The sequence below is a fragment of the Peromyscus maniculatus genome, chromosome 2 (genome assembly GCF_049852395.1).
Source record: "Peromyscus maniculatus bairdii isolate BWxNUB_F1_BW_parent chromosome 2, HU_Pman_BW_mat_3.1, whole genome shotgun sequence".
NCBI classification, from domain to species: Eukaryota; Metazoa; Chordata; class Mammalia; order Rodentia; family Cricetidae; genus Peromyscus; species Peromyscus maniculatus.
In genome coordinates this window covers 129,365,832-129,393,728 of record NC_134853.1, presented here as the reverse complement: position 1 = coordinate 129,393,728, position 27,897 = coordinate 129,365,832, and the positions used below count along the sequence as shown (strand labels likewise).

Sequence of the window (27,897 nt, the reverse complement as noted above, 5' to 3'; positions counted from 1 at the left end):
ATTCTCCCAGAACTACTTTACATAGATACAAGTATACTGTACATATATATAAATATATCTTTATATACATAGTATGTTATCATAAACTCACTCTGGAGAAAGCAAACTAAATAACATAAAATGACAGTCTACAACAACCATTTCCATTCCGTGTATTTGGTACGATTCCACGTTCTGAAGGAAACAGTAAGGCTTTTTCTGTGGAGTCCTTCACTCTTCTTTCAGAGCGTACAGCACATCATCCTGGCTCACGTTGAGCCTCACTCGAAGGAGCAGGTCATTCCTGCTGGGCTCCACCAGGAGGAGGCGGCAAGCACCCAGGCGTGAGCACACAGCCATGGTCTCTGACATGGTAGGGTAAGGCAGTCCTTCCATCCTGCACAGAGCCACGTGCTGACTGTATATCTAGACATCAAAAGAAAAGCAAAGGTTAAGAGGAACAATCCTCGGTTTGTATCTGATCATCTTTTCCAAAAATTGGGTGCCTGGGGCAGGGTGGGTCTCATCTTTAGTTCAAGCACTTGGGAGGTAGAGGCAGGCAAATCTCTGTGAGTTCCAGGACAACCAAAGTTACATAATAAGACCTAGTCTCAAAACAACAAACCAGACAGATGGTACCTTAGACACCAAATGCTTCATCAGTAGATGCCCTTGGGCAACTGCCAAGAGTGGAAACAAGCTATAGAACAGGACACAGCACATCTGAACTCTGCTTTTCTATAATTTACGTATGTAACACTGGGCAAGTTACTTTGTAGCTCAAGCTGGTTTAGAACTCACTATGTAGTTCAATCTGGCCACAAACTATTGGCAATCCTCCTGCCTCATTTTCAAGTGCTGAGATTACAGGTATGAGTCACCATGTGCCTAATTCATATTTTTAAGCAAAGCTTCAGTTTTACTTAGAAGATGGTATTGCCCACAATTGAGCAATATTTGGAACATAGAACCGACAAAAGTCCCTCCCCCATCTCTATTGGATAGGCCCAGCGCCAGACTTCCCTAATAGCCCTAACCAGGAGGCTAGAGATTGGCCAGGCCCTGCCCTACAGGGAAAAAAAAAAGAAGGGAAGGGGAGGAGAGGGAGGGAAAGGAAGAGAAGAAAAGAAAAGAAAAGAAAAAAAGGGAGGGGGAGAGAGAGAAAGAAAAAGAAAGAATCCCAACCCCCAAGCTTGCACCAAGATCAGGCCACATAAATATCTCCAATCCCAGGCCACCCTAGAAAGCTCCCCCTGCTCTCCCAGAAACCCAATCTAAACCCGTGTTCTGCCCAGTTCTCTGCTGCTTCTAACCCCAGTAGGGACAGTCACCCTCTTGGGGTTTCCCCTACCAATAACTCTTGTGTCTTGGACCCATATCTAGAAGGATCAGAAGAACAAGCAACAACAACAAAAACCAGTTCTCAAACAATTACCTGTTGAAACGTTGCTTCCTCTAGTCCAGATCGGCGGAATTCTGCAATAATGGCTCTCAGAAAGCCCTGCTCCAGGAGGGAACAGTTCCTTAAATGAAACCAAGAGATGTGAATTCTAAGAGGCTGTCAGCACCATTGGTTTCAAGGAGAAAACACGAGGAAACATTTTCTGCATCACCTGACAAAGTCTCAAGCTGACATAGAAAATGTTCTTTTGGAAATGGGGAACACAGCAACTACTTGTGGAATTATACCTGCACCCCAAATAATAAATGAATGAATGAATGATGAACCAACCAGCCAAAAAAGCCTCATTTCCAAATTTTGGAAGTAGAGTATGCTTCAGTACACAGCTACTTCCTGCTCATGTAATGTTTTTTGTTTTGTTTTGTGAGACAGGATTTCTCTATGTAGCCCTAGCTGGCCTCAAACTCAGAGATCTGCCTGCCTCTGCCTCCCAAGTGCTGGGATTAAAGGTGTGTGCCACCACTGCCCAGACTGTTCACGTTCATATAACTTAAACAAACAAACAAAGGGTTGTGTGTGTATGTGCATGCACATGCAGAGAGCAGAAGAGAGTGTCAGATCCCGAGAACTGAAGTTACAGTCAGTTGTGAGCTGTAAGAGCAGCAAGTGCTTTTAACCACTGACTCATCTTCCTACCTATCAAATGTGTTTCTTTCTTTTTTCAGACAGAGACACTGTATAGCCCAGACTAGCCTAGAACTCACTATGCAGCCTGGGCTAGTTTTAAACTTATGGCAATGCTGGGATGAGAGGTATGAGAACAACCACACAGAGCCTGTTCCTGTAGTATTTATACTTAATAAATGTTAATAATAAGCATTCATCTATTACCCAAGGATTTTGTTTTTGCCTTCCTGATTGCCCCTAAGAACTTTCTCTAGCTAAATGTGGATAGACTGAGTTAACTCTGAGAAACAGGAGCACATTTCCAAAGCCCAGCAGCAGAGCATCTTACTTGATGGCGGTGATGTAGGATGAGGAGAACATTTCATCTATAGCCTCCATTAAGTGTGTCACAGTCACCATGCCCTGAGAGTCACCATGCTGATAGGAAAGCTCGCAGATCTCGGTGGCACGCCTGCAGATGTCTAGGCAGCGCCGGGCATCTCCGGAGAGGGCTGCTACCTACAAGAGGGAACACTTTATTTCTAATGTCCACTTGCCATCTGAACCTAGGTGAATAACCAAGGGATCTAGGCCAAGCTAAATGATAAGGTGGTTCTGGGAATGGTCTTGTGCCAAAGTTGACATCCAGGGAACCTTATATCATATATGGAACACTATTACTTCATACCAAACCACAGTCCCATGATATTATAAATAACTCCAGTGGAAAGGGCAGAAATCCCCAGTTTTAGTATTCAGGAAATAAGTGAGGTTTGTTGTTGGTGTTGTTTTTTGTTTTTAAGGAGGGGCTAGAAAAGATGATTATTGGTTAAGAGTACTTGTTGGTGAACACATGGTAGTTGACAAACACCCGTAACTCCAGGTTCTAGGTACCCAAAGTTCAATTCTGATGTCTGAGGTATTTGGGAATGGTGGTAGAGAAGGCCAGGCTGGTCTACAGAGCGAGTTCCAGGATAGCCGGGAAGACCCTGGAGACCCTCTCTCGAAAAACAAAACAAAACAAAAACCTCACAAGAGTTCTCATTCCTGGGTTCTCATTCTGTGTGGCCCAGAAGCAGCCACTTAAGGCCAGAGAGAACATTTGGAGGTAAGACCTAACAGAGTATGTAGCCAACTTGGGAGAACAGCCCAACCAATGCCTAAAAGAATTAAAATCAAGATGGGGGAGGGAAGGAAGACATCACCGGGGGAACCCTGTGCTGAGACAGTCAATGAGGCCACTGCACAATGCCAACAGCTCCAGCACTCTCATGGCTTCCCATATACTTAGAAGTTTTGAGTTCCCAGGCCCGACTCTCAGGGAACCCTCCACTCTCTCTGACGCTGACTCTCAGGGAACCCTCCACTCTCTCCGACGCTGGCTTAGAAAAATACTTGAGTGCTTTGTTACCTTCTTGCTAGTTTTGACAGGATATCCCAATGTAGTCCAGGTTGGCCTTGACCTTGCAATCATCCTGCCTCACCTTCCCAAGTGCTTATAGGGATACACTGCCATACCTACCCAGATCATTTACATTTTGATTCTCACAATTACTGCAGTCTACAAAGACCTTTCTCAGTTCTTATATTCCCAGTACTCATTGCAACCTGAAATTCACCTGTCACTGGACAACACCAAATTATCTCTAAAATGATCCATTCCTCCAAAATTATGGCACATAAACCAAGAACACTATGTAAGTATATGTATATAATACAGTAAGACATTAAAAGTAGTCATCTTAGCCAGGCATTGTGGTGCCTGCTTTTAATCCTAGCAGGCAGGCAGATCTCTTGAGTTTGAGACAAGCCTAATCTATATAGCATACTAAACCAGCCAGAGGTTCACAGTGAGACTCTGTAAAAAGGCAAACACAGAAGTCATCTCTGTACAGTGGGGTTATACACAACTGTTCATGTTTTGAATAGACCAAAGTCACTCTTCTAACACAAGACAGAGACGCGAGTATCACGGTTTCCCTTTCACTAGCCTCCTGCACCCAAATACTTCCACATTACTTCCTACTTCCTATCACCATCCTCACCCCGAGAAACAGCACCCTAGTGGTGAACAGTATGTATTTAAGAGCTTGGGCTGAGGCCTAAAGACAATGAAAGAAAACACTGAGAACAAAAAAATCCCCCAAGCAGTTCCACCTGGAGCCTCAGGGCTCTTCTGAGGACTGGGACTACTGTGGTGAGAAGAGCCTGCATACAGCCCTGTCTGCAGAATCAATGGTTCCATATAAACATATAAACTCTGACCAGTCTCTAAGGGCTGACTTTACTTAGTGTCCACCTCATTATTTCAGGGTTTTGGTCCTTCCTAGATGCCTGGCATGGATCTAAATGGTGTCTTCAATTACACAAAACAGCTCGTTCCTTGAATAACTATGGTTAGTTTGTACATAAGTCCATAATCCCTGTGGCCTTCTCGAGAATCATATAATAAAATAAGGTACTGCACCCTCAGCCCTTGGTATTTATTTTATAGCACTTCCTGAAGTTCTCTTCACTTAGGGTACAGCGCACAGGACACACAGGTGCTCAGTAAGGACTTACTGACTAGCTCGGAGTTGTGGCAAGGAGCTTCCTGATGGTGACTTACCTTTCTGGCTACCAACTGGATGGCATCATCCTCAAAGGCCTTTAAATGCCTGAGTCGGGACACTAGGATCTGTTTCAGTTGGCTGTGAGAATAGGGCTGGAAGGACATCCTGGTGAGACCCTGGAGAGCCAAGACGACGGAAGAACAAGTTTCACTGTCCAGGTGGGGAAAAAACCAAAAAAACAAAAAACCCCAACACTCAGGTCCCCAAGCCCAATCCTCAAGCCCCACATAACAATCTATTTCTTCCCATTTCTCCGTGCAGTTGCTGCTGGTGCTGGCAATGACTGGGGTGTCCTGCAGGACAGTAGTTCTCACACTATGTTGTTTTATCTGAGAACCTTGTACTCTCTTAGAGTCATTTAAGGAGACAGGTGCTCTAAGGACCGGCACAGCTCCTGCCTTCCCTCACCATGTTCTTCACGGTCTGATGGTGGTGTTTCCTGCCAAAATAGAAGGTCCAAGAAGGCAGACGTAGTCTGCCTGGTTGTCTGCTTTACTCCAAGTACCAAAGAGGTGGCAGGTGATACATGCTTAGATATTTTTAAAATAATTAAACCTCTATGGTTTTGTGTGATTTAAAATTGCATAGGGACCAGAATGCCAAGGCATGGGGTATGGTACTTGTAGAAAACGGTAGTGTTTTTTAATTCCATCATAAAAATTACAATTATGGCAGAAATCATATTTCCTGGTCTTCTATATTTTCATTTTTACAGAATGACCTGGTCTTACCAGTCGGCTAGACACGCGGTTCATCATGATTCTCTCTGGCAGGTCCATGGTGTTGGCAATGGCCAGGACCACCAGCCGGGCTCCCTTGTGAGTAGGCCAATCAAAGAGGTTGTACATGACATCTTGTTTGTGAGTCCAGAGAAGGTCGAGCTGCCAAAGGAGACATACATACAGTGTCACTCAGGGACTAAGCCAGGGCACCTAAGTGACAGCCTGCTCCACGGAGTTAGTCCATGTGCTGCCCACAGTCCATCCTCCAGTCAATGGACAAGCCTGAGCGGATGCAGGAGCAGCACTTCTGCCTACCCACCATCTGCTCCAGGGACTGCAAAGCGGTGTGGCCACCCCTCCTCTTGTCCTCCAGGGCTTCTTACCTCATCCACAAGCAGCACCGTGGTTTCCTGCGAGCACCCTGGGCTGCAGAAGCGCTTTGCCAGCAGTTCTGCTGCATGGTTAGCTGTCGCCTTCTGGCCCGTCAGCTTCTGCATGGGGGAAAAGCAGTCGCTGGGGTAAATGCTGACGACTCCACTCCACTGACCTTAAAGTGAGTGCCGCCTATAAAAGGAAGAAGCTCCGTCTCCTATACTCTAGTCCCTTCCCCAAGAGGGAGACCACCCGTTCCAAGGTAAGAGCTAACGGAAGAACAATGCTTATACCCTATTCCAGGACACTCGCACGTCACTGGTGAGCGAGGCTGCTGCCATGGAACCAGTCAACATATAGCTCCTAGCGTGGTTTTTGAGTCTAAGGAATTCTGCCTCTCTCACCCTTATCACCTCTGCATAAATGTGTAAAATGACAATAAAATTAAGTAAGCCTTCTTTCTCCCTGTGCTTCTAAAGAACTGTTTCCCAGAAACCCCCAACAACTTGGCCTACCTGTAAAATCTGCACATAGACTTGGTGAGGCTCTGTCAGCTTCATGCCATTGACCTCAACATATTCAAAGGGAGGAACATCATTTGTTTGGGCTGCCTGCTGCAGACAGCGTATGACCTCGTGTACGGTGGCCGTCTTCCCTGTCCCAGGAACCCCAGAAATGTACATACACCTAGAGCAAGGAAATAATACTCTCAGCCTGGGTCCATGCCATCCACATCATACTAAGAAAGGTCAAGATCCTTGAGGTACGGAAGTAGGAACTGTGAAGACTGCCCTAGGAAACTGGTCAGAGTTGGACCTGTTTAGACACTTATTCTACAGTCAAAGCAAATGCACTCCAACTGATTATTCAAAGGTCACCTGCTCCTTTTTAAATTGAGACAAACCTCACATAGCTCAAGCTAGCCTCAAACTCACTATGTAGCCAAAGATGACCTTGACCTCCTGGTCCTCCTGCCTCTACCTCACCACCAGTTTATGTAGTACTGGGGAAAAAACCCAGAGCCTTTGATCAACTGAGCAGCCCCAGTGGTCTCATTAGTTCGGAAAGGCAGAAATCCACTCTTCTAGGCTTAGCAGTGGTTCTGCTTACCCTGTTGACCCTGTGTGAGCAACTCTTCCTCAAACTACCTGTCTACTCAGCATTACTCACCCTCCAGTCCCATCAAGAAGCTTGCTTTCCACAAAGTTGTAGACGTCTTGGAATTCCTGTTCTCGACAGGGAAGAGAGTCAGGCACAGCAGAAACATGCAGCCTGCAGGTGGTGGTAGACAGAAGAAAAGGAAGGCTTTAGAAATCTTCACCATCTACCCAACAGAATGGAAAAGACACTATTATTTCTATACAGGAACTATTATGAATAAAAGGAAATTCTTGCTTCTCATCTCTCTCCATGTTGCCTCACCTAACTTCCCTTTTTCCCAACAAAACAAAACCACTTGGGTAGGCTGAAACCTATTAGCTTCTAAAACCCTTAATCTGATCCTGCATTTTAAAAGAATTCCTACTTTAGGGCCCTGTAGCTAAGAACACCACCCTGAGAAACACCAAGATGACAGCGGCAGCCTGGGAGGCATCTCCTTCCATGTGCACTAGCCCAGACATTGGCTGTTGAAGGTTTCTGTAAGTACTTGTTTTACTGTCTTCCACCAGTATGTATCACTGACTGCACAGTACTGGCCCAACCAACCTCCAATTCATGGGAAGAAAGAGGCCCTATCACGCCTATCTACCCAAGCAGGACCACGAGCAGCATCACCTCAGCCGAGCCTCTTCAAGCACGCTAGCCGGCTCCTGGACAGCGAGGTTCCTGCCTCGAATCTGAGGAGTGGCGTGATGAGGTGTTCGAGGATTAGGCTATAGTCAAAGAGAATATAAGTTGTAATAAAACAAAACAAAAAACCATCCAGAACACAGAAAATTGATCTGGTGAAAGGATGATCATCCCAACCCCTCACATCAAACGTTTTGTTCCTAGTCCAAACATGATCTTTTTTTTAATATTTATATGGGAATGGGATTTGAACACAGTCAATCTGAGGAATAAATAAGTAAATAAATTCAGCCAGGCATGGTGGCACATGCCAATCCCAGCCCCTGGAAGACAGATACAGGCCAAGTCTCAAAAACAAACAAACAAAAATCCCAGAGCTTCATACATATTATGCAGGTGCTCTGCCACTGAGCTATATCTCTGGCCTTTCACTATGTATTTCAAGAAGAAGAGCCATAGGTTGTGTGTGATTCCTGAGATCTTTATTTGAAAATATGGTCAAGCTTTGACTCAGGAATTCTTCAACCCATAATCTAGTACTTGGGGGTGGGACTGGACCACAAGATTTTTTTATTCTAAATCCCTGGGTCACTGCTCCCACTCACAGGCCCATTCTTCTTCTTTTCTTTAAATTTTATTTCATGTGCATGAGTGTTCTGCACGCATGTATGTCTGAGCATGATGTGCATGCGTGATGCTCAAAGGGGCCAGAAGAGGACATTCGGTTTGCCTATAATGTAATTAGGCAGTCATGAGTTGCCATGTGAGTGCTGGGAATCCAGTTCAGCTCCATTGGAAGAGCAAATGTTCTTAACTACTAAGCCATCACTCCAGCCCCAGAGGCTCACTCTTTCTTGACGGTCACTCTATGGGGCAGACCAATGCTTTCTCTCACTTCTCTTCCTGGTATGGAGTGACAGCCAACTTTCCACCTTTTCCTTGGCCAAAAATATGCAGACTGACTGTTGAGTTCTGCTGTTTAATCCTAGTGATTCTCAAATTTACCTTTGCATGAGAGGACCCCAACACCTTTACTGCTGTTACAATTCCACAGGGAACTAACTCCCATTTTCCTGTTGCACATTCATTGCCACACGTAAACAGTACTCCTGATCTCTCAGCTGCATCTAGTGCAGCCTGGAATTCAATCCCCTCTAAGTGCCAAGGGAAACACAAACACTAGGACTCATCAGCATTTGTACTTCCCTTAGGAGGCTGTGCTCTTGGCCATTTGACTCTGACCCTTAAAAAGGAACTTGAGCCCTTGAGCAAGGCACATGTGGTAGCACGAGCTTGGAGTCAGGGGCCAGCCTGGGCTGTACAGTTATACACCGTCTCAAAAGCAAAACAATATAACACAAGGAAAAAAAGTCATCTTCAACTAGATTAGTTTTCAGTCAAGTTCATGTAGGCCTGCTTCCCCAGGGAACACACTACTTTAGCATCATAGCCCTGTGCTAAGAATCCAGCTGTTACTGTTTGGTCTTGGAATTAGCATTCTTTAGCATATAGGAGGGACATGTCACTGGAAAACAAACCCAAAAGAACCTTACAGTTTTCTGTGGTGTCTTGGAGGGGGTCTGCAATGATGGCTTTGAGGCCAACCTCCGGTTCCTGGACTGCCGTTGGGGATTTCTCTTTGGAAGGGAGGGAATAGAATCATCTTCCTCCTCACTAGTGGAGTCTGACACCTCTGTTGAGGATATGAACTCTTCCTCTTCTTGGTCACTTTTATCATCTAGAAGCCTGAGTGGTGGAGACTAATTATTTTCTATTATTTGGTGTTCAAGCCTTAATAAGAACTGTATAAAAGTGTGCATTGGAGGCATTAGTCTCTTCCACCACCAGGCAATATGGGATGTTTCACCTCTTGGACACTTGCCTGAGACACTCTGCTGAAGGCATTACATATCCACTAAGTCACTCAACAATTTTAAGGCTTGTGTATCTTCCCAATTTAAGTTTCAGAAGCCCAAATTCAAACTAAGGTCTATCAAAAAGTGAATGCTTTCGGGCATCCCATACTCCCAGACTTGCTGGAAACAGAGTGATGGGGCCAAGGAACCACAAGCCCAGGCCAGCATTTCTTGTCCATTTCAAACTATGATGCTTGTACAAAATGCTGGGTGAAAAGGTATCAATGCACTGGCCGTTCAGTTCAAATAGAAGGGGCATTAAGGGACAAATGCTGCCACAGATGGGAGCAAGGTTGTTCAGCTTGTCCATGGTCAGTCTTACCAAAGCTGTTGCCTAATCCGTTTCAAAGTCAAGAGAGAACTCCTTCTATGTACACGATGGGAACTACGGGTGGGTTCTTTGTGAGTTTCTTGTTCCTTTGTGTCCCTGTAACACATCACATCTGGATTAGAGGAAGGCATTTAAGACACCAAGAATCCACAGTGGGTACTGAAGATAGTGAGCTCTCACCAGCTCCTACTCTTTTTATAGCAACTTTGGAAAGAGTTAATCAACTTGGCTCAAAAGCTCACCAAAGATATCCAAGTTTTTCTTAACATATTATTTAAATCATACTTATCACATTGCTATTGTGGACCAAAATGGACAAACTCCCAACAGATTCTGCCTCCTTTTTATTTCTGTCATCTTTTACAAAGGCTCAAAGTTAACAGAAATATACTCAGTATAAAATATACTCAGGCCAGGCGGTGGTGGCACACACCTTTAATCCCAGCACTTGGGAGGCAGAGGCAAGCGGATTTCTGTGAGTTTGAGGCCAGCCTGGGCTACAGAGTAAGTTCCAGCAAAGGTGCAAAGCTACATAGAGAAACCCTGTCTCAAAAAACCAAAAACAAAGCCGGGCGGTGGTGGCGCACGCCTTTAATCCCAGCACTCGGGAGGTAGAGGCAGGTGGATCTCTGCGAGTTCGAGGCCAGCCTGGTCTACAGAGTGAGTTCCAGGAAAGGCACAAAGCTACACAGAGAAACCCTGTCTCGAAAAATCAAAAAAAAAAAAAAAAAAAAAAAAAGAAAAAAGAAAAAGCAAAAGCAAAAACAAACAAAAAAAAGTACACACACACATACACTCAGTATTTATTAAGCAACCTATTATGGACCAGGTGCTGGGAATTTCTATTTAGAAAATATTGACTATCATGTTATTTCTACTCTGTCACTCTTTTATGGTACAACTCTTTATCTACACATATTATCAAGTACCAAACTACAAAGCTTGCTCTAGATTTATTGTCTTCTTTTGTCTATATATTCTATTGTCTATATATTCTACTATATTTAAGAGTAGATCCCAGGTTCAAAAAACTACCCAATTGAAAAACAAAAAGGATCATTATATTGTGGCAAAGAGCCAGAGCCAACAAATGAAATCCAGGACTGTGAAGCAGTGTAGTTTCAGAAATAACTACCACTATTCCCAAATGACACCTGAAAAGAAAAGCATTTCGGGATAATCTTGAACTCACACCAGTCCTGCCTCAGCCTCCTGATTACAGGCCTAAGTCACCACGCCTAATGCGAAAGAGCACTCTCAAATACAGATTCCTGGGTCCAAGACCTGGAGCACAGTTTACTAAATCCAAGCTCGGAAACCTTTATTTGGAAAAGATCCTCAGAGCTCCGGTTAGTCAACCGCAGCTCGGAAGTTTCTCTCTCTGACACACATTTCTCATCAAAGGAAGTACCTCAAGTTGCTCTGAGAGGGGACAATGCTCCTGCTTACCTCCCAATGTACTCTGGTGTCAGAATCACAGTAGGCACCGCTGAAGAACTCGACCTGCTCCTGAGAGGCCTGAGTGCCCTCTCCACGCTAATCTTTGTGGCCATCATAGCTGGGCCTTGGGCTCTCAGAACCATGCTACCTTTGGCATAAAAGGAATGAGTCTGTCCGTTTTTTCCTAGAGTTTTCAAAGGTGAAGAGGTCTTGATTTCACCAGGCTGAGACCTTTTAGGCGGTGAGGTTGTTTCAGAGAAGGCTGTTTTCCGTTTAGAATTCTTTTGAGAATCCAAGGAGTCACACAAGATCTTCTGTGATAGCCTCATGTTAGGCTTCCTGGGAAAGCCTAAGCATAAAGGACAATGTGGGATGTTATACTTAGAAATACACACCCCTAATCTCATGATGTAACTGATGTTAATGCAACAGAAGTTACTCATACTTTCTTTGAATTAGTCTATATTGTTCTCTTCGAGGCCAAGTGGCCTCTTCTTTCCTAAACTTCATGTATGATTTTCCTATTTAGAAACATACATGACTTTTGTTTGTTTTCATATTTCAGCCCTGAGGATTGAACCCAGGACCTTACTAAGCATGTGCTCTACCACTGAGTTACAGCTTGCAGGATCTAGAATTTGACTTCTAGGTCAGCTTTTGTAGGTAAATATTCAGTAATCAATTTTCCCCAAGGCAACACTGCAGGGCACCCAGTCCCAAGGCAAGGTATTTGAAAAAATTTATAGTACACTACTGAGTGACACCAGACCCAACGTTTTTCTGTTTGTTTTTTGTTTGTTTGTTTTTTTTCACCCAGATTATATCAGCAAAGATACAGGAGGAATTCCTGAGGACAATCATTACATATAGATCTGCTTTACTCTTGACAAGACTACGAGAACCAGGGATCATAGAGAGATATAGCTGAACTATTAAAAAGCTAAGATGTATGTTAGTTTTTAGTAAGAAACAGAAGGTGAATGAGACTCAGCCCTGGCACTCATGGACACACTGATCTAACTAAGGAGATGGCAAGCAGGAATGCCTATAGTCTTAAAGCATAGATGAGCCAACTTCAGTCATACCCACGGTATGAGACAGGTACAGACAGGGCTTTTTGAAGAGCCATCTAGTGTCTGTGTGAATCATTAATTCGGGTGGCTTTACTCATAATCATCAAAAACTAGAACCAGCCAGATGTCTTCTACTGGGAATAAATAAGTTGTGTTTATTGATACAATAGAACACTGCATAAAAAGGAGTGAGTCACCAATAGGGTAACGACAGGGATGACTCTCAAATGGGTGAAACTAAGAGAAGAGAACTAGACAAAAAAAAAGCCAGACTGTGATTCCAACCTTATGACATCCCAGAAAATGCCAATCACAGAGACAGCAAACACATCACTGTGCAGCAGGGGCCGGGGAGGAAGGGCTGGTGCATTACAAAGGAGCAAAAGCCCACTGAAGTAGAACTAATTTACAGCCACACTTACCATTGGGTTCTAGCAGTTTCCTAGCACTGGGGGAGACAGGGTGAGCAGGCATCTGGTAAGATTTAGAGGTAGAGTGACTTGATTCAATCCTTTTGACCACTTGTTCTGTTGTGTTCCAAGAAGGGCTTTTTACTCTCTTCATCTTGGCCTCTAAAGGTTTGTGGCACTCGGGGCTATCTTCTTGTTTCTTCAATGCTGCAAGTACTTCTGGTGACAGTGGTTCGAACTTCTTTTTATTCCAGGACAGCTTCACAAACAGTGTCTCCTCACTTTTCTGATCCATAGGGATCACTTCATCTGGGGCTAAAGCCACTACCTGAATTTTGAAAGTGAGATAAACAAGAAAAGATGAAGACTATATACAGCCAAGAAAAACCATCATAGCTACAATGAAACCCATTTAAGCTCATATCTTTATATGAAATGCCACCCTTTATAACTAAAGAGAAAGACACTGCATAGCACATTGTCTGAGAAACTGAGCATTTTACAAAGTCATGAACAGTTTGAGGAAGAGGTCAATGAAATGTAAATTATTCCTTTTTCATTTTTTTTTGAAACAGTTTCTATCTATGCAGTCCCAATTGTCCTCATATATAGAGCAGACTGGCCTCAAACTCAGAGATCATTGGTTTCTCCTGTGAGCTGGGATTAAAGATATATGCCAACAACCCAGCCAATTAATTATTCCTGCTTCACCCCGCTCTTATTGCCTTACTTGTTTTTGGACAGGGTCTCCTGTAACTTCTGATTCTCCCAACTCTACTTCCTGAGTATGAATTACAGGTGTGTATCTCCACAGCTGGTTTATTTGGTGCTGGTGATTGAATTCAGAGCTTCATGCATGCCAGGCAGGCATTCTACTAAATGAACTACATCCTCTGCCTTGGCTTCTCCTCTTTTTCTTTTTTTTTTTTTTAAAGGTTTATTTATTTATTATGTATACAGTATTCTGCCTGCATGTGTCCCTGCAGGCCAGAAGAGGGCACCAGATCTCATTACTAGTGGTTGTGAGCCACCATGTGGTTGCTGGGAATTGAACTCAGGACCTCTGGAAGAGCAGTTGGTGCTCTTAACCACTGAGCCATCTCTACAGCCCTTGGCTTCTCCTCTTTATTCCTGCTGTCATCCCAGTTCAATCACACACTATCCCATTCCTTCTCCCCCGCGCCCCTAATCTATCCACCTAGGATAAACTCCCCAAAACTTCTCAACTCGCTAAACAGTGAGCAGTAGCTCCACACTGCTGTAAGATGACTTAAACTGTTTTCCGGCGTCTTCTAAGATCAGGCCCCACCTCACTTCCAGAGCACTCAGTGTTCCCTAAAGGGCCAATTATCACTAGCAGAGCCTGGCTTTAATATTAGTCCTGTTTACTCCCAACAGGGAGATTTTCCTAATACCTCTTCTCTCCTGCCCTTCTGTTCTAGTTACTTGCTGTTGCTAGGATAAAACACTGACCAAAACTAACTCCAGAAGGTTTACTCCACTTTACAGTTTACAGTCTTGATCACAGTCCATCCTTGAGGGAACTGGAGATAGGAACTGAAGCAGAGGCCATGGTAGAATGCTGTTTACTGGCTTGCTGCCCTCCCATATCAATCATTAATCAATAAAATGCCCCCACAGACTTGCCTACAGCCTAATTTGTCAGAGGTATTTCCTAACCACTTGTTACATCAAGTTGATGAAAGCCAACCAGCACATCTTCAAATCCACGTGCTCTGCTGCTTCAACCTTCATTCCTTGAACCACAAAATAAATCACTGTAGCCAGGTCAGACCAGTCTCTCTGGCCAATTGTTAAACCAATTACTCAATCACCCAAAGCCAGATGTCACATAGAAGAGTCTAATCCTACTTTGGATATAAAATCAGCTCTAGAAATAAGATGTACACGCATGCACACAAGGTTTTCAAAACACTACTTCAACAGCACAGCCCCTGAGCACAAAAACCCTATAACCAAGGTTGCTTTAGCACCGGCACTCTTTGTACCGAGTTATTCAAGAAGTCCTCATTTTACAAAGCACACTTAGCTTTATAATGTCTTGTGCCTGTCATAATCATAGCTACGTATGCTTGTTCTCTGAGACACATTTTCTAATTCCTGCTCTTCCTTCAGGTCATAACCCAAATGTCACTTCCTCTAAAAGGCCCAGAACACATTCACTATGCTCTCAGTATCTGTGGGATGGGGGTGGGGGGGCTGCTTCTCAAGCAGCCAGAGAAGATGAGAAAAAAAATTCAAATTAGAACCAGTACTATTTCTGAGGTCATGCAGTATAGGCACTTTAGAACCCAGGATTTAAGGCACTCCTCCTACCTGAACAGGGCCAATGATGGTCTCCACATAAATTTGGTTATCACAGTCAGAATAGTCATACCAGAATATCTCCTGTGCTGCAGGCTGCCGGCCCAATAAATGCCTTTTAGAGATAGGGATCTCAGAGAATCGGACAAACCACTGCACTCGAGCACATTTCTTGGAAGGAAATGTAGATGCTAAGAGGATCAGGTGGTAAGGAAGGGAAACAATACAATGCATTACTGAATACAGCCTATATGCCAAACACTACACAATATAAACATTTACTCTCCATAATTCTACAAAACAGGTACTATACCTATCCCCCCATTTATAGGCCAAGAAACCAAGTTTCAAGAATCTTACATAATTTGACAATGATCAAAGGACCAATCAGCAGAAAAATGACTCCACTTCACAAATACACACTTTACAGTGCTCCACTTTCTATAAAAAGATTTATTTTATGTGTATAAATGTATTGCCTACATATATGTATGTACACCACTTGTGTGCAGTATCCATGGAGGCCAGAAAGGAGCATCAGCTTCTCTGGAACTGAAGTTACAGACAGGGGGTACTATGAACTAACCCTGAATCTTCTGAAATAGTGAGTGCTTTGAAGTGCTGAGCCATTTTTCCAGTTCTACTTTTAATAGTGTTTATCAAGTTAAAAAGAAATTTCCAAAAAGGATGGAAAACAAGTTACTATAATCATAGGCACTTAATTTATCAATGGAAAAATTGTACAAATTAATGCTGAGGAAGGCCACCAGTTAGGGATGATGGTTCATACCTGTAACCCCAGTACTTGGGAGACAAGGGCAGGAGCATCCTAAGTTTAAGGTCATGAATAGTGTTTAAGGCCACTTTGGGGTATAAAAGACTTTGTAAAGAAATCATACTTACAAAATTTCATAGTAACTTCCCTATGTCGAAACCAAAAAAAGTGTACCCAGCTATTATGGAATATTATTTTAAGATGTGCTATTTGTTTATGCTGTGGAATATTTGTTTAATGATGCAAAGATAAAGATGTGTTGCATTCTTTTATGTTGCATTTGTTTAACTCTGTGAAGCTGTGTTACTTTGCCTGTTTAAAACCCCTGATTAGCTTAATAAAAAGCTGAACGGCCAATAGCAAGGCAGAAGAAAGGATAGGAAGGGCTGGCAGGCAGAGAGAATAAATAGGAGAAATCTGAGAAGAGAAGATCATGGAACGAGAAAAGGAGAGAGGACATAAGGGGCCAGCCACCCAGCTACACAGCAAGCCACAGAATAAGAAGTAAAGAAAGGGATATAGAATAGAGAAAGATACGCCAGGCAGTGGTTGGGAGGCAGAGTCAGGCAGATCTGTGAGTTCAAGGCCAGCCTGGTCTACAAAGAATTCCAGGACAGCTAGGACTATTACACAGAAAAACCCTGTCTTGTGGGAGGGTTGGTGGGGGGGAAAGACTAGAGAAAGATAAAAGCCCAGAGGCAAAAGGCAGACCAGATAATTCTAGAAACAAGCCAAGCTAAGGCTAGCATTCATAAGTAAGACTAAGTCTGTGTGTGTGTATTTATTTGGGAGCTGGTTGGCAGGCCCCAAACAGCAAAGAGCAGAAGAATAAAACAAAACACACCAACACCCCTAGCAGTGCAAACCCCCAATTTTCCTTCCGTCTCCCAAACTCCCTGTCCCCAAATCCTGCACTTGACATTCATTCTTACCCCTAAAAATAACGGGAAGGCTAAATTCCACTTTACCCCACACTGCACCGCTGAGTCTATGAAGTCTAGATGGGGAAAGGAACAGCTAATACTTATGTGACCCACCTCATAGTCCATGCTGCTCTGGCAGCGCCTGTGAGTAGAGAACACAGCAGCCCCCCACCCCACCCACCCCCCTGCATACTTCGCAATCGTGCCCAGTAAGAGAAGGTTCCCATTTCAGGCCCAAACTCACCATCTTCAAATAATTCAATCAGTTTAGCAACGTAGGGTTTTTTATTATCATCGCCTTTAATCAACACGAACTGTCCAACCTTGATGCGAATCTCAGAGGAACAGTCATTGATTTTTATACACATTTCTCTGGAAAGCAACAAAGAAACATGATCATCAAAATGGAAAAAGTGTTGTAGAATTTGGCACAAAAGACAACATTCTTTTAAAGGATATGCTTGTCCAGCTATCTCTTTTGAGATTTAATTTATACTCCATGTGTGGGTGTTGCCTGTGCCAATACATGCATGTGCAGTGCCATGGAGGCCAGAAGAGGGCACTGGATCCCCTGAGAGAGTTGTAAGCCAGTTACCATGTAAGTGAGATAATCAAACATGAGTCCTCTGGAAGAGCAGCCAGTGCCCATAACCACTGAGAATTAAGCTCAAAAACATTCTTAAGGGCTGGAGAGATGGCTTAGTGGTTAAGAGCACTGGCTGCTCTTCCAGAGGACCCGGGTTTAATTTCCAACAACCACTTGCAGATCAGAACTGTCTGTAACTCCAGTTCTGGGGATCCAACACACTCACAGACAAACATGCAGGTAAAACACCAATGCACATAAAATAAAAATAAATAAATTTCTAAAAATAATTAAACTGGAAATTCCTCTAAACGGTTTCTCTACACTCTCTAATTATCTTGCTGGGAAAACAATGTACCCTGTGAAAGTACACAAAATGGGTTCAATGAATTGTTTTAACATAATAAATGACTGATTTAGATGCCTTCCTACAATCTTAACTACTTCAGTTATTGGCAATGAACAATAAAAGTTTCAGGAGGCCGGAAAGCTACATAATAATAATAATAATAATAATAGCAGCTGTGGGATGTTCTGTATGTTAAATTTGTTGCTCTGATTGGTTAATAAATAAAACACTGATTGGCCAGTAGCCAGGAAGGAAGTATAGGTGGGACAAGGAGAGAGGAGAATTCTGGGAAGTGGAAGGCTGAGGCAGAGAGATGTTGCCAGCCACCACGATGAGAAGCAGATGTTAAGATACCGGTAAGCCACGAGCCATGTGGCAACTTATAGATTAATAGAAATAGGTTAATTTAAGATATAAGAACAGTTAGCAAGAAGCCTGCCACAGCCATACAGTTTGTAAATAATATAAGCGTCTGTGTGTTTATTTTATAAGTGGGCTGTTGGGACTGCCAGACCCGGAGAGAAAACTCCAGCTACAAATAATGTTATCAAAACTGCTAAGGAGTGGAGGGAAGGCTCGGGGGTTGAAGCATTTGCCGAATGAGCAAGCTCAAGGGCTGAGTTCAGTTTCCCAGCACTCCTGGAAAAAGCCAGGTAGGTATGGCAACCCCCTGGAACACAGCATTTGGGAAGCAGAATTCCCAGGGCAAACTCACTAGCTGGATTAGCGGAAATTGGTGAGTTCTGGGTTCAGCAAAAAGAACCTGCACCAGTAAAAAAATAGAAGGTCTCCATAAGGTGCAGGGATCTTCATGGAAGAGGAGACAGAAAGATCCTAAGAGCCAAAGGCGGCTGATAACACATTAAGGTTTTTCAGCTACAACAGGGCAGGCACACATACGAACTCAGCAATTGTGACAGAATGCACAAGACTTTTACAAGCTCCAGCCAGACAAAATCCTAGCGTAGAGGAGAGAAGGTAGGCACAAAAATCCCACCAGTAGCTAAGAAGCTACTGGCATTTGATAGCTGCTGGGAGAGGAAGAGTCAGTTTACTTTAATGATAATGTGATCCCTATAGGGCAGGCCCAATCCCAAGGCTAGCTGTACAACACAAACTTAACTCATTTGGTAAAGAAAAGAAGAAGACATCTCAAAGCTGAGTAGAAAGGGCTGGGATGGAGTGGTGACGGGTGAGTGGGGAGAGGATGATGTGTTCAAAACACACAGTATGAAGAAATTCTCAAAGAACAACAGTACTGCAATAAATAAAAGGGCAACCAGGAAGCACTCCACACCAACTTCAGGCCTGCAATGAGCATGCACACTTGCCCCCCCACATATGTACACACACCACACATGAACGCACAAACAAGTTGGGAAGGACACAGTACCAACATCTCTTTTTATCTTTTATGTTTCAAAGAATCCACCTTACGTAGATGACATTATGGTGCATCTCAAATTTTACTAACCAGCCACAACAGATCTTTTTGCATCGCACAAAAACTTCCTTAAAAGTTTATTTCTACTGCCCCTCAAACCTCAATCTGCATTGAGCAGAACAGTTTAAATACAAGCTTAACAGTTTAGCCTGAAAAGCTTTATTTTGCAGTCCAATCAAAGAGCTTCATCACTTACTTGTAGAGTTGGTAGTACTGTTTTCGATCTGGCAATGGCCTGCCAACCCATGAGAAAGTTTTTCGGGTCTTCTGCCTTGTGAGATAGGACGGCATGGCTCTGATGGGTTGTAAAATACAGTCAGTCCCTGCTTTCACTGAGTTCAGCCTTTTTTCTTAATACTCCTATCTCACTACCACAGATTTTATTTAAACTGATAACATTTCTCTTTTTATCTTTTTTTGGTTTTCAAGACAGAGTCTCTTTATACAGCCCTGACAGTCCTGGAACTCAAAATGTAGACCAGGCTGGTCTCAAACTCATAAGATATTTGCCTGCTTCTGCCTTTCAAGTGATGGGATTAAAAGTGTGTGTCACCAGCCACCACCTGGCTAATAGTAAGTACTTGCAAGCATTTATAATTTATTTTCTTGAATACTGGGCCCCCAGTTTCCCTGGGTGAAATTAATTAATGCATAGTATGCAATATCTACATAAAATATACTAAACTGCCTGTATTAATTTCCAACAAGATTGACTTTTTTTTTCTCCACAAAACGAATGTTACCGAGTTAGGACAGCCAAGGCCACAAGAGAAACCCTGTCTTGAAAAACCAAAAAGAAAAAATACTTACTTTGAACAAAGCACAACAGGTGTGAACAAATATCGAAGTGAAATGTCTTCAAATTCAGATGGAGTAATCGACAACCAATTGTGCAAACAGCCTAAAGGAAGCCCTGGAAGTTAGAGGGCCAGGTCTTGTGATTCAGGGAGAAAGGTCTTCGTAAGGATTTCTGAGCTGAACTGAATAATTGAATATTGAATAATCAGGAGACACAGATAAAATGGACTGGAACGAGCGCTTACCAGGGATAGAGGAATAACTGTGCAAAAGCAGCATGAGGGGACAGAGATGGATTTTTATCAAGTGTGTCATCCACTTACATACAAAAGGCCGGGCAGTGGTGGCACACGCCTTTAATCCCAGCACTTGGGGCGGTGTGTGTGTGTGTGTGTGTGTGTGTGTGTGTGTGTGTGTGTGTGTGTGTGTGTGTGGTGTGTGTCCAATACACACAAACATGCAGGTAAAACACCAATGCACATAAAAAAAAAATAAATTTCTAAAAATAATTAAACTGGAAATTCCTCTAAACGGTTTCTCTACACTCTCCAATTATGAATGTACCCAGTGAAAGTACACAAAATGGGTTCAATGAACTGTTTTACCATAATAAATGACTGATTTAGATGTCTTCCTACAATCTTAACTATCTCAGTTATTGGCAAAGATCTCTGAGTTCGAGGCCAGCCTGGTCTACAGAGCAAGATCCAGAACAGGCACCAAAACTACATGGAGAAACCCTGTCTCTCTCAAACAAACAAACAGGAGACAGAGACCTGGCTCAGTTGGTGAAGTGCTTGTCATGTAAGTATGAGGACCTAGGTTTATTTCTGAGAAACCACACTAAAAAATAAGCATAGTGGGATGTGATTCCACTGCAGGGGAAACAAAGACAGGTGATCCCTGGGACTCGAGGGCAAGCCAGGCTAACCTACTTGGCAAGTTAATCTTTAAAAAGAAAACAAATTAGGTTATAGCTCCTGAGGTGTGATCTCCAAGGCTGGCTTCTGGCCTCCACACACCCACACAAAACCAGTAACTAACACACTGCTTGGCAGGGTGTTTTTCTTTACATCTGATAGGCCCAGAACATTGTGAATGGTGAAAAGAAACGCTGATGTTAAAGTGTAGGCTGGAGGAGGGCTGAAGAGCAGGCTCAGCAGTTAGGAGGACCTGCTGCTCTTGCAGAGGACCAAGGTCAGTTCCCAGCACCCACATGGTGGCTCCCAACTGTCTGCGACTCCAGCTCCAGGGGATTTCATGCTCTCGTCTAGCCTCTACAGCTAGTGATGTAGGTTCACTTAGACACTCGCAGGCAAAGCGGTTTACATTGAATAAATCTCAAAAGGACAATTTTAGTGACAAAAAAAAAAAAAAAAAGAAAGAAAAGAAAAGATAAAATCCTCTGCTATCAGCTGTAATAAAAAATAGCAACCCAGCATCTCAGAATTAAGTATTTAGTACTAAACCTTTAGTTAAGATTGCATGCTTCTCTTATAGCTCTTATAGGGCTAACATATGGGAAAACTGGGATTTAAAATGTCTCTGAATTATTGATGAGAACAAAGTCTCGTGGGGTGAGGGGGAGAATTATAAAAGCAGATAGACATCCAAATTAAACAAATTGGTTTCCTCGAGTTCTGTGGCATTGTAGCCTATATTCTATCTAGGAACATTTAACCCCTAAAATATCTCTGCCCTTTTTGTTTTTTTGAGACAGGGCTTCTCAGTGTAGTCTTGGCTGCCCTGGAACTCACTCTGTAGACCAAGATGGCTTCAAACTCATCAAAAATCTACCAGCCTCTGCCTCCCAAATACTGGGATTAAAGACATGTATCACCAACAACTGGCTGCTTAAAAAAAAAAAAAGAAAGAAAGAAAGAAAAGAAAAAAGAAAACAAATTTAAGAAACACCAATAGTGAAATGAAGACACTGGGTCATTAGTAAATAAACCACTGACATAAGATTCGAGAGGGACTCTGGCTCTGGATCCCTTCTTGTTGCAAGGAGACTGCTTTCTCCCTTACTTATACTTTGAATAAAAATTAGCTTTGCAAAAGCCTCAGGAGAGGGGCAGGGAGAAGTCTCAGATGAATGATGGCCTTTCACTTCAACATTTGTGAGGCAGAAGCAAATGGATTTCTGTTGAGTTCCAGTCCAGCCTGGTCTACAGGACACCGCTCTGGCTGTACTACTAAAATCGATTTCAACTGAATACAAGGTACACACAAGCAAAGAGCAAAGATGCCAGGCTGGGTAGCATAAGGACATAATTCTAACTATTCAGGAGTCTGAGGCAGGAGGATCACCAAGTTCAAGGATGATATCTCTAACTGTAAAAAAAGGCTGGGGATGTGGGTCGCAGGGGCATTCACTTGCATAATAACTATATGTTTGTAGCTCTAGAGTCAATCCCCAGTACTTTCGGGGAGAGGATGAGCAAACATATGAGACTTGCTCAAGTGAAGAATGAAATTGCATTTGTACTGTTCAATAACCTTTTGGTAAAAATTAGTGAAAGTGCTGGAATCTATACAAATGTTTAAGGAAAATCTCAACACTTACTTTCCAGGATGACGCAACACACAAATGTCAGAAATAATCTTGCAGCTTCTCCCAGCTTTCCACAACAAAGTCACGCAAATGCCTCTGAAACAAAGCAAAGACTCCAGTAAATTGCAGTACTCACCAAGTACTCGTTTCAATAAATGGGAATATCACTTATTTGTAGTAAATTACTGTTTTCCATCAGAAGTTATATAATCCTCAAATGATCTAACTTTAAGATGAATGACAGTTACACTGGTGCAGCTGCTAGGCTTGATGGCCCTTTAATCCCAGCAGTTGGGAAGCAGAGGTAGGCAAATTTCTGAGTTCAAGGCCAGCCTGATATATATAGAGTCCCAGCGCAGCCAGGGTGACATATTGAGACCCTGTCTCAAAAACAAAACAATAACAACAAAAACTCTATAGAGTCACTTTTAATACAACTTCACTAGTGTGGCTTGGAAGTAAAATTTTCCCAGAGGTCACCTGATATTTTGAAAACCGACTGCCTCACAGAGTATCTGACCTCTTCAATGGATTAACTCTTGACAGGTTCATGATCTGATAGGCTATTTCGGAGGTGACAGAAACTCAGAAGTCTTTTAAAATCCAGGAAATGGGGGGATGGAGAGATTGCTCCGTGGTAAGAGCACCTGTTTCTCCTATAGAGAACCTGAGTTCAGTTCCCAGCACACACAGGTCAGCTTAAAACCACCTTAACTCTAGTTTAAAAGGATCAGACACCCTCTTCTGGCCTCTGCAGACAGACACCAGGTACACACGTGGTACACAGACACACAAATAGGCAAGCACTTATACACATTAAAATAAACAACAACAAAAACAGGAGGTATAAAAGAGGACTTAGGTAAAAGGAGTAGGTCCTTAGGGGCAAGTCTTTAGGGACTTTTGTCTTGTCTTGGACTTCTCTGTTTGGATGTAAGTGACCCTAGCCAGAAATGTCTGAAATTGTGAGCCAAAATAAATCTTCCCTTGTTTTAGGGTTTTTTTATTTGTTTTAAAAAAATCTTTTGTCATAGCAACAGAAAGTTGACAAGCACATGCACACACAAAATATAGGAAATCTCACAAAATGAAAAGATACCAAATTAGATGCCTAAAGAACAAAAGGCCTGATACCTGCTGCGTTTACGGTTGTCTCTTTTCAGAACGCCTAATTATTTTTCAACTTTTCACTAAAGAATGACACATGTATAGACGAGAACCGAAGTGGCAATACACAATTCAATGAACTGCTCTTCTTCACCCTCCACACATCATCTTATGCACTATCAGCAAGGGAATGGTGAAGGGACTGGAGAGCCAGGCCGGGCTTGGTCCAAAGAAGTGTTTGACTTCTAGAGATACCGGCTACAAGGTCTTGATGTCACAGATACCAGAAATCTGAAATATGCATAGCACCTAGTACAGAAGCCACACCCAAGACAAATTCATAAAGGAACCTTACTAAAAGCTGAGCCAAAACTCTTGACATATGTATCTCACGTAATTCTTAAAAACAATTGCAGAACAATACACACAAGTTCATAGTAGACACTCAATAAGAATTTGCTAATGAAAGGTAGGTGTTATCTTGGAAACAACAGGCTGAATTTCACAGAACACAGCCTTAAATCTAATTGAACAGCCAGATGTCAATGGCTGTCCCTAAACTATCTCACTTCATATATAGTGTGAAACTAGACAGCATTATGTTAGAGCATTTACTTCTGCCAGCTTATTGTAGTAAGTCAGGCTTCCCAATCATAAAATGACAAGTCCACCAGGCTTCAGTTTCCTAATCCACAAAATGGAGACAATAGTATCTTTTCTATTAAATCATTATTTACTCTATGCCCATGTGCTAAACACTATTCTAAGGTATCAGTAATAAGGTGGGAAAACACTGTATGACAAACTCATGTCCTGTCCACCCAACTGTAACCAACTATAGAAACAATGGACCCCAAGAAATTTGAGTTGCTCCAGGAATTTCATTCTGAAGAAAGCTGAAGCTAGAGGAAGCCAGGGCAGGAACTTGTCTGAGACAGTGGTGGTGAGGGCCCCTCTGGCAGACTGCTTAGTTAAGGCACATCTCCTGACTTTTATTTAAACCTTACTCTCACATCAGGACTGAGAATATGCAATGAGGCAGGGCCAGGGTCACTGGATCTCTCTTTCTTCCCAATGTGGCAATACTGAAGAAATCTTTTTTCTACTTTTCACTATTAATTTGGCCTTTAAAAAACATTTATTTTGAGCCGGGCGGTGGTGGCGCACGCCTTTAATCCCAGCACTCGGGAGGCAGAGCCAGGCGGATCGCTGTGAGTTCGAGGCCAGCCTGGGCTACCAAGTGAGCTCCAGGAAAGGCGCAAAGCTACACAGAGAAACCCTGTCTCGAAAAAAAAAAAAAAAAAAAAAACATTTATTTTGAGCCAGGTGTGGTGGCGCACGCCTTTGATCCCAGCACTTGTGAGGCAGAGGCAGGCGGATCTTCAAGGCCAGCCTGGTCTACAAAGCTAGCTCCAGGACAGCCAGGACTCTCTTACACAGAGAAACCATGTGTGTGTGTGGGTGGGTGGGTGGATGGGGATAGGTGGAATTTATTTTGCTAAGTGGTGGTAGCACACACCTTTAATCCCAGCACTCAGGTCAGAGACAGGTCAATCTCTTCTAGGCCAGCCTGGTCTACAAAATGAGTTCCAGGTCACCTAGGGCTGTTACACAGAGACATACTGTCTCAAGAGAAAAGAAAAAATATATTTCTTAAATTGTGTGTGTGTGTGTGTGTGTGTACCAAGTGCCACAGCAAACATGTGGAGGCAGAGGACAATTTGTGGAAACAGGTTCTCTTTCTAACTTGTGAGTTCCTGGGTTCTAGTTTAATGTCAAGGGCCAACTGTTGCACAAATCCCAATTGGTCTTTTTTTTTTCTTTCTTTCTTTTTTTGTTTTTTTGAGACAGGGTTTCTCTGTGTAGCTTTGCGTCTTTCCTGGGACTCACTTGGTAGCCCAGGCTGGCCTCGAACTCACAGAGATCCTCCTGGCTCTGCCTCCCGAGTGCTGGGATTAAAGGCCCAGTTGGTCTTAATAAAACCCGGAGCCAGATATCAGGGTGAAAGCTGAAAGATCAGAGAAGCAGAGCAAGCCACAGCCACCACCTCTTACCTCACCAACTCCTCAGCCCAAAAGAGAGCTAGTTTCTGTCTCCGCCTCCTCCTGCCTTATAGTCCTTTCTCTGCCCAGCCATATCACTTCCTGTCTCAACATTCCTAGTGCTGGGATTAAAGATGTGTGCTATCACTGCCTGGCTCTGTTCTCTTTTAGACTGGATTAATCTCAGTGTGGCCCTGAACTCACAGAAATCCTGACGGATCTGTCTCTACCTCCCAAGTGCTGGGATCAAGTGGCACTACCACTTGACCCCAGCTTCTAGGGTAACTCTGTCCTCTGATCTTCGGCAAGTTTTATTTTCTAGATTACAAACAATATATCACAACCAATATTGGTTGTGTATTTTGCAGGTCCCGATTTGGCTCTTTTAATTGGAATATTGAGGACATGTAGCAGAACTTGGCTTGTTAGGGCACAGGCTGTGATCCTAAATCCTATACTTTCTTCTACTTTCTTCATTCAAATACAAAGGTCAGCATCTTATTTAAGTACAACTTGATGTTGATGAGAATTCCCACTGAGCTACACTGGTCTAGCTCCAGGGTATTAGGCCCTAGCCTTAATCCACCCTTTGTTTCTCTTGTTGCCCTCTCTACCAGAATCCTGTCTGGGAGTTTCCCAAGGGTACAAAACGACACATTGTGATATTCTTTAGTGGAGAATTTGCATTTGTCATTACCCCTTTGGAACCTTAGTCAAGATGTTTAGGAGATATGGAAATCAACTCGCTCAAAGTGTAAATTTGAAGAATGAGAAAAATGCCCTTGGCTAAAGGAGGGTGTCTCAGTCCTAGGGAGGCTGAGTCCCCCTGCAGCTGGAAAGGCTAACACATCCTTAAAGTGGGATGTGTCTTCTTTCCACGGATCTGCGTGAACCCACATTCGTTCAACAACACGACAGTATGTAATTCACAAGTCAACACAAAACACTGAACTCAATTTCACAGAATTCAGAAACCTCCCAGGATCCAAATATTGCCCTCTAATACAGCTTTTAAGAAAAAACTGTAATTCTGTCCGGGCGATGGTGGTGCAAGCCTTAAGCACTCAGGAGGCAGAGGAGGCCAGCCTGGGCTACAGAGTGAGTTCCAGGTCAGGCAGAGCTACACAGTGAAACCGTCTCCAAAAACCAAAATAAATAAACAAATAAATACATAGTAGTTCTGAAAAAGCCGGGCATGGTGGTCCACACCTTTAATCCCGAGTCCGAGTTCGCCGCCGGCCGGGTTCAGAGCGAATTCCAGGACAGCCAGGGCTACACAGTGAAACGCTGTCTCGAAAAAACAATACTGTGGAAAAGAAAGTACGATTATTCGACTTCTGTGGGAAACTAAAATGGCCTTATCATTGCAGTTTCACCTGTACTAACCCTGGGCAGGAATCTCGCATCTCCTGCCTTAAGACGCGCGCTTCCCCCAGCTGTTACGAGAGGCCATGCTGGTCGGGGCTAGACCCTGGACAGCAGAGAGCGGGCCCTTAGACGTTCTCTTCTGTGACTGGGGGTGAAAGGCCACCGGAGAACAACCAGAGTCCAGAGGAGGCGAGGACGTCAAAGTCACAGGAGGTGACTTAGAGCAAGTCTCTCTCTGGGCGCAATCACTAGCTGTTAAAGCGGCTAACAGCATTAGCTCCGCCGTTCCAGAGAAAAGGACGCCAGCGTCTCTCAGTGGCGGTGCACGTGGGAAGGCAAAGCCTTAGGCTCCCGGGGGCAGGCTGCACCCACTTCTCCGAGGTGGGCTTCCGGTTCGGACCGCGCAGCCAACACTGGCTCCAGCAGAGCAGGAGGTATTCCAGGACCTCGCTGGAGGCAGGGAGGGTCCGTTTGCTCGCTGAGAGCAGTGCCCGCCCGCCCGCCACTGATCAGGCTCTGGGTGCACGTGTGTGGAACGAAACCCGTGAGTCTGGGGAGAACGCCCGGCGCGGAGCCGCACTCACCACGCCGAAGATTGCCAGGGCTGGCCGATCCCCCCGCGCTTCCCACCGCTTCCAGTCCAGGCCCTCGGGGGGCAGCTGCACAGCGCTCGCCGGCCCGAGCTAGACCCCTCCCGGGTCCGCCAGCCACACCGCGGACCGACGGGACCGCCAGCCACACCGCGGACCGACGGGACCGCCAGCCACACCGCGGACCGACGGGACAGCCAGCACGCGCCCGAGCAGGACCAGAAGTCAGAGGAGAAAACTTTTCGCGCCACCAGCCGTGACCCCGCCCACAGCTCGGTTCCGATTGGCGTTCCCAACCGCCTCGCCACGCCCACCGAGGGCT

General features: G+C 43.9%; 1 protein-coding gene across 4 annotated transcripts; it reads right to left on the bottom strand.

Moving 5' to 3' along the window:
* Positions 1-37: 37 nt before the first annotated feature.
* Positions 38-27,883, bottom strand: Orc1 (origin recognition complex subunit 1). Of its 4 annotated transcripts, XM_076564704.1 has the most exons (19): positions 27,004-27,488; positions 26,827-26,923; positions 22,481-22,564; positions 19,313-19,411; positions 16,982-17,109; positions 15,052-15,230; positions 12,727-13,042; positions 11,241-11,580; positions 9,783-9,887; positions 9,098-9,290; positions 7,530-7,627; positions 6,924-7,025; positions 6,269-6,440; positions 5,765-5,872; positions 5,391-5,540; positions 4,656-4,775; positions 2,397-2,566; positions 1,415-1,502; positions 38-405 (listed from the first exon to the last, which is right to left on the bottom strand). In XM_076564704.1, the coding sequence occupies exons 4-19, from the start codon at positions 19,405-19,407 to the stop codon at positions 211-213; spliced, it is 2,559 nt and encodes an 852-aa protein (XP_076420819.1). In that variant the 5' UTR covers positions 19,408-19,411; positions 22,481-22,564; positions 26,827-26,923; positions 27,004-27,488; the 3' UTR covers positions 38-210. The 4 variants fall into 4 exon arrangements, with proteins under 4 accessions (XP_076420819.1, XP_042127524.1, XP_076420820.1 ...); XM_042271590.2 differs by lacking the exons at positions 26,827-26,923; positions 27,004-27,488 and adding an exon at positions 27,570-27,883; XM_076564705.1 differs by lacking the exon at positions 26,827-26,923 and having other exon boundaries at positions 26,994-27,305.
* Between the last annotated feature and the right edge of the window lie 14 nt (positions 27,884-27,897).

What these genes read in the sequence shown, in the direction of transcription:
- Orc1 (XM_042271590.2), bottom strand. Translation starts at nt 19,407, where the DNA reads ATGCCGTCCTATCTCACAAGGCAGAAGACCCGAAAAACTTTCTCATGG. An exon ending in CTTGAAGAGGCTCGGCTGAG is followed by an intron (nt 7,026 to 7,529) that starts GTGATGCTGCTC and finishes CACCACCTGCAG; the next exon opens with GCTGCATGTTTCTGCTGTGC. An exon ending in TCCAGTTGGTAGCCAGAAAG is followed by an intron (nt 2,567 to 4,655) that starts GTAAGTCACCAT and finishes TCCCTCTTGTAG; the next exon opens with GTAGCAGCCCTCTCCGGAGA.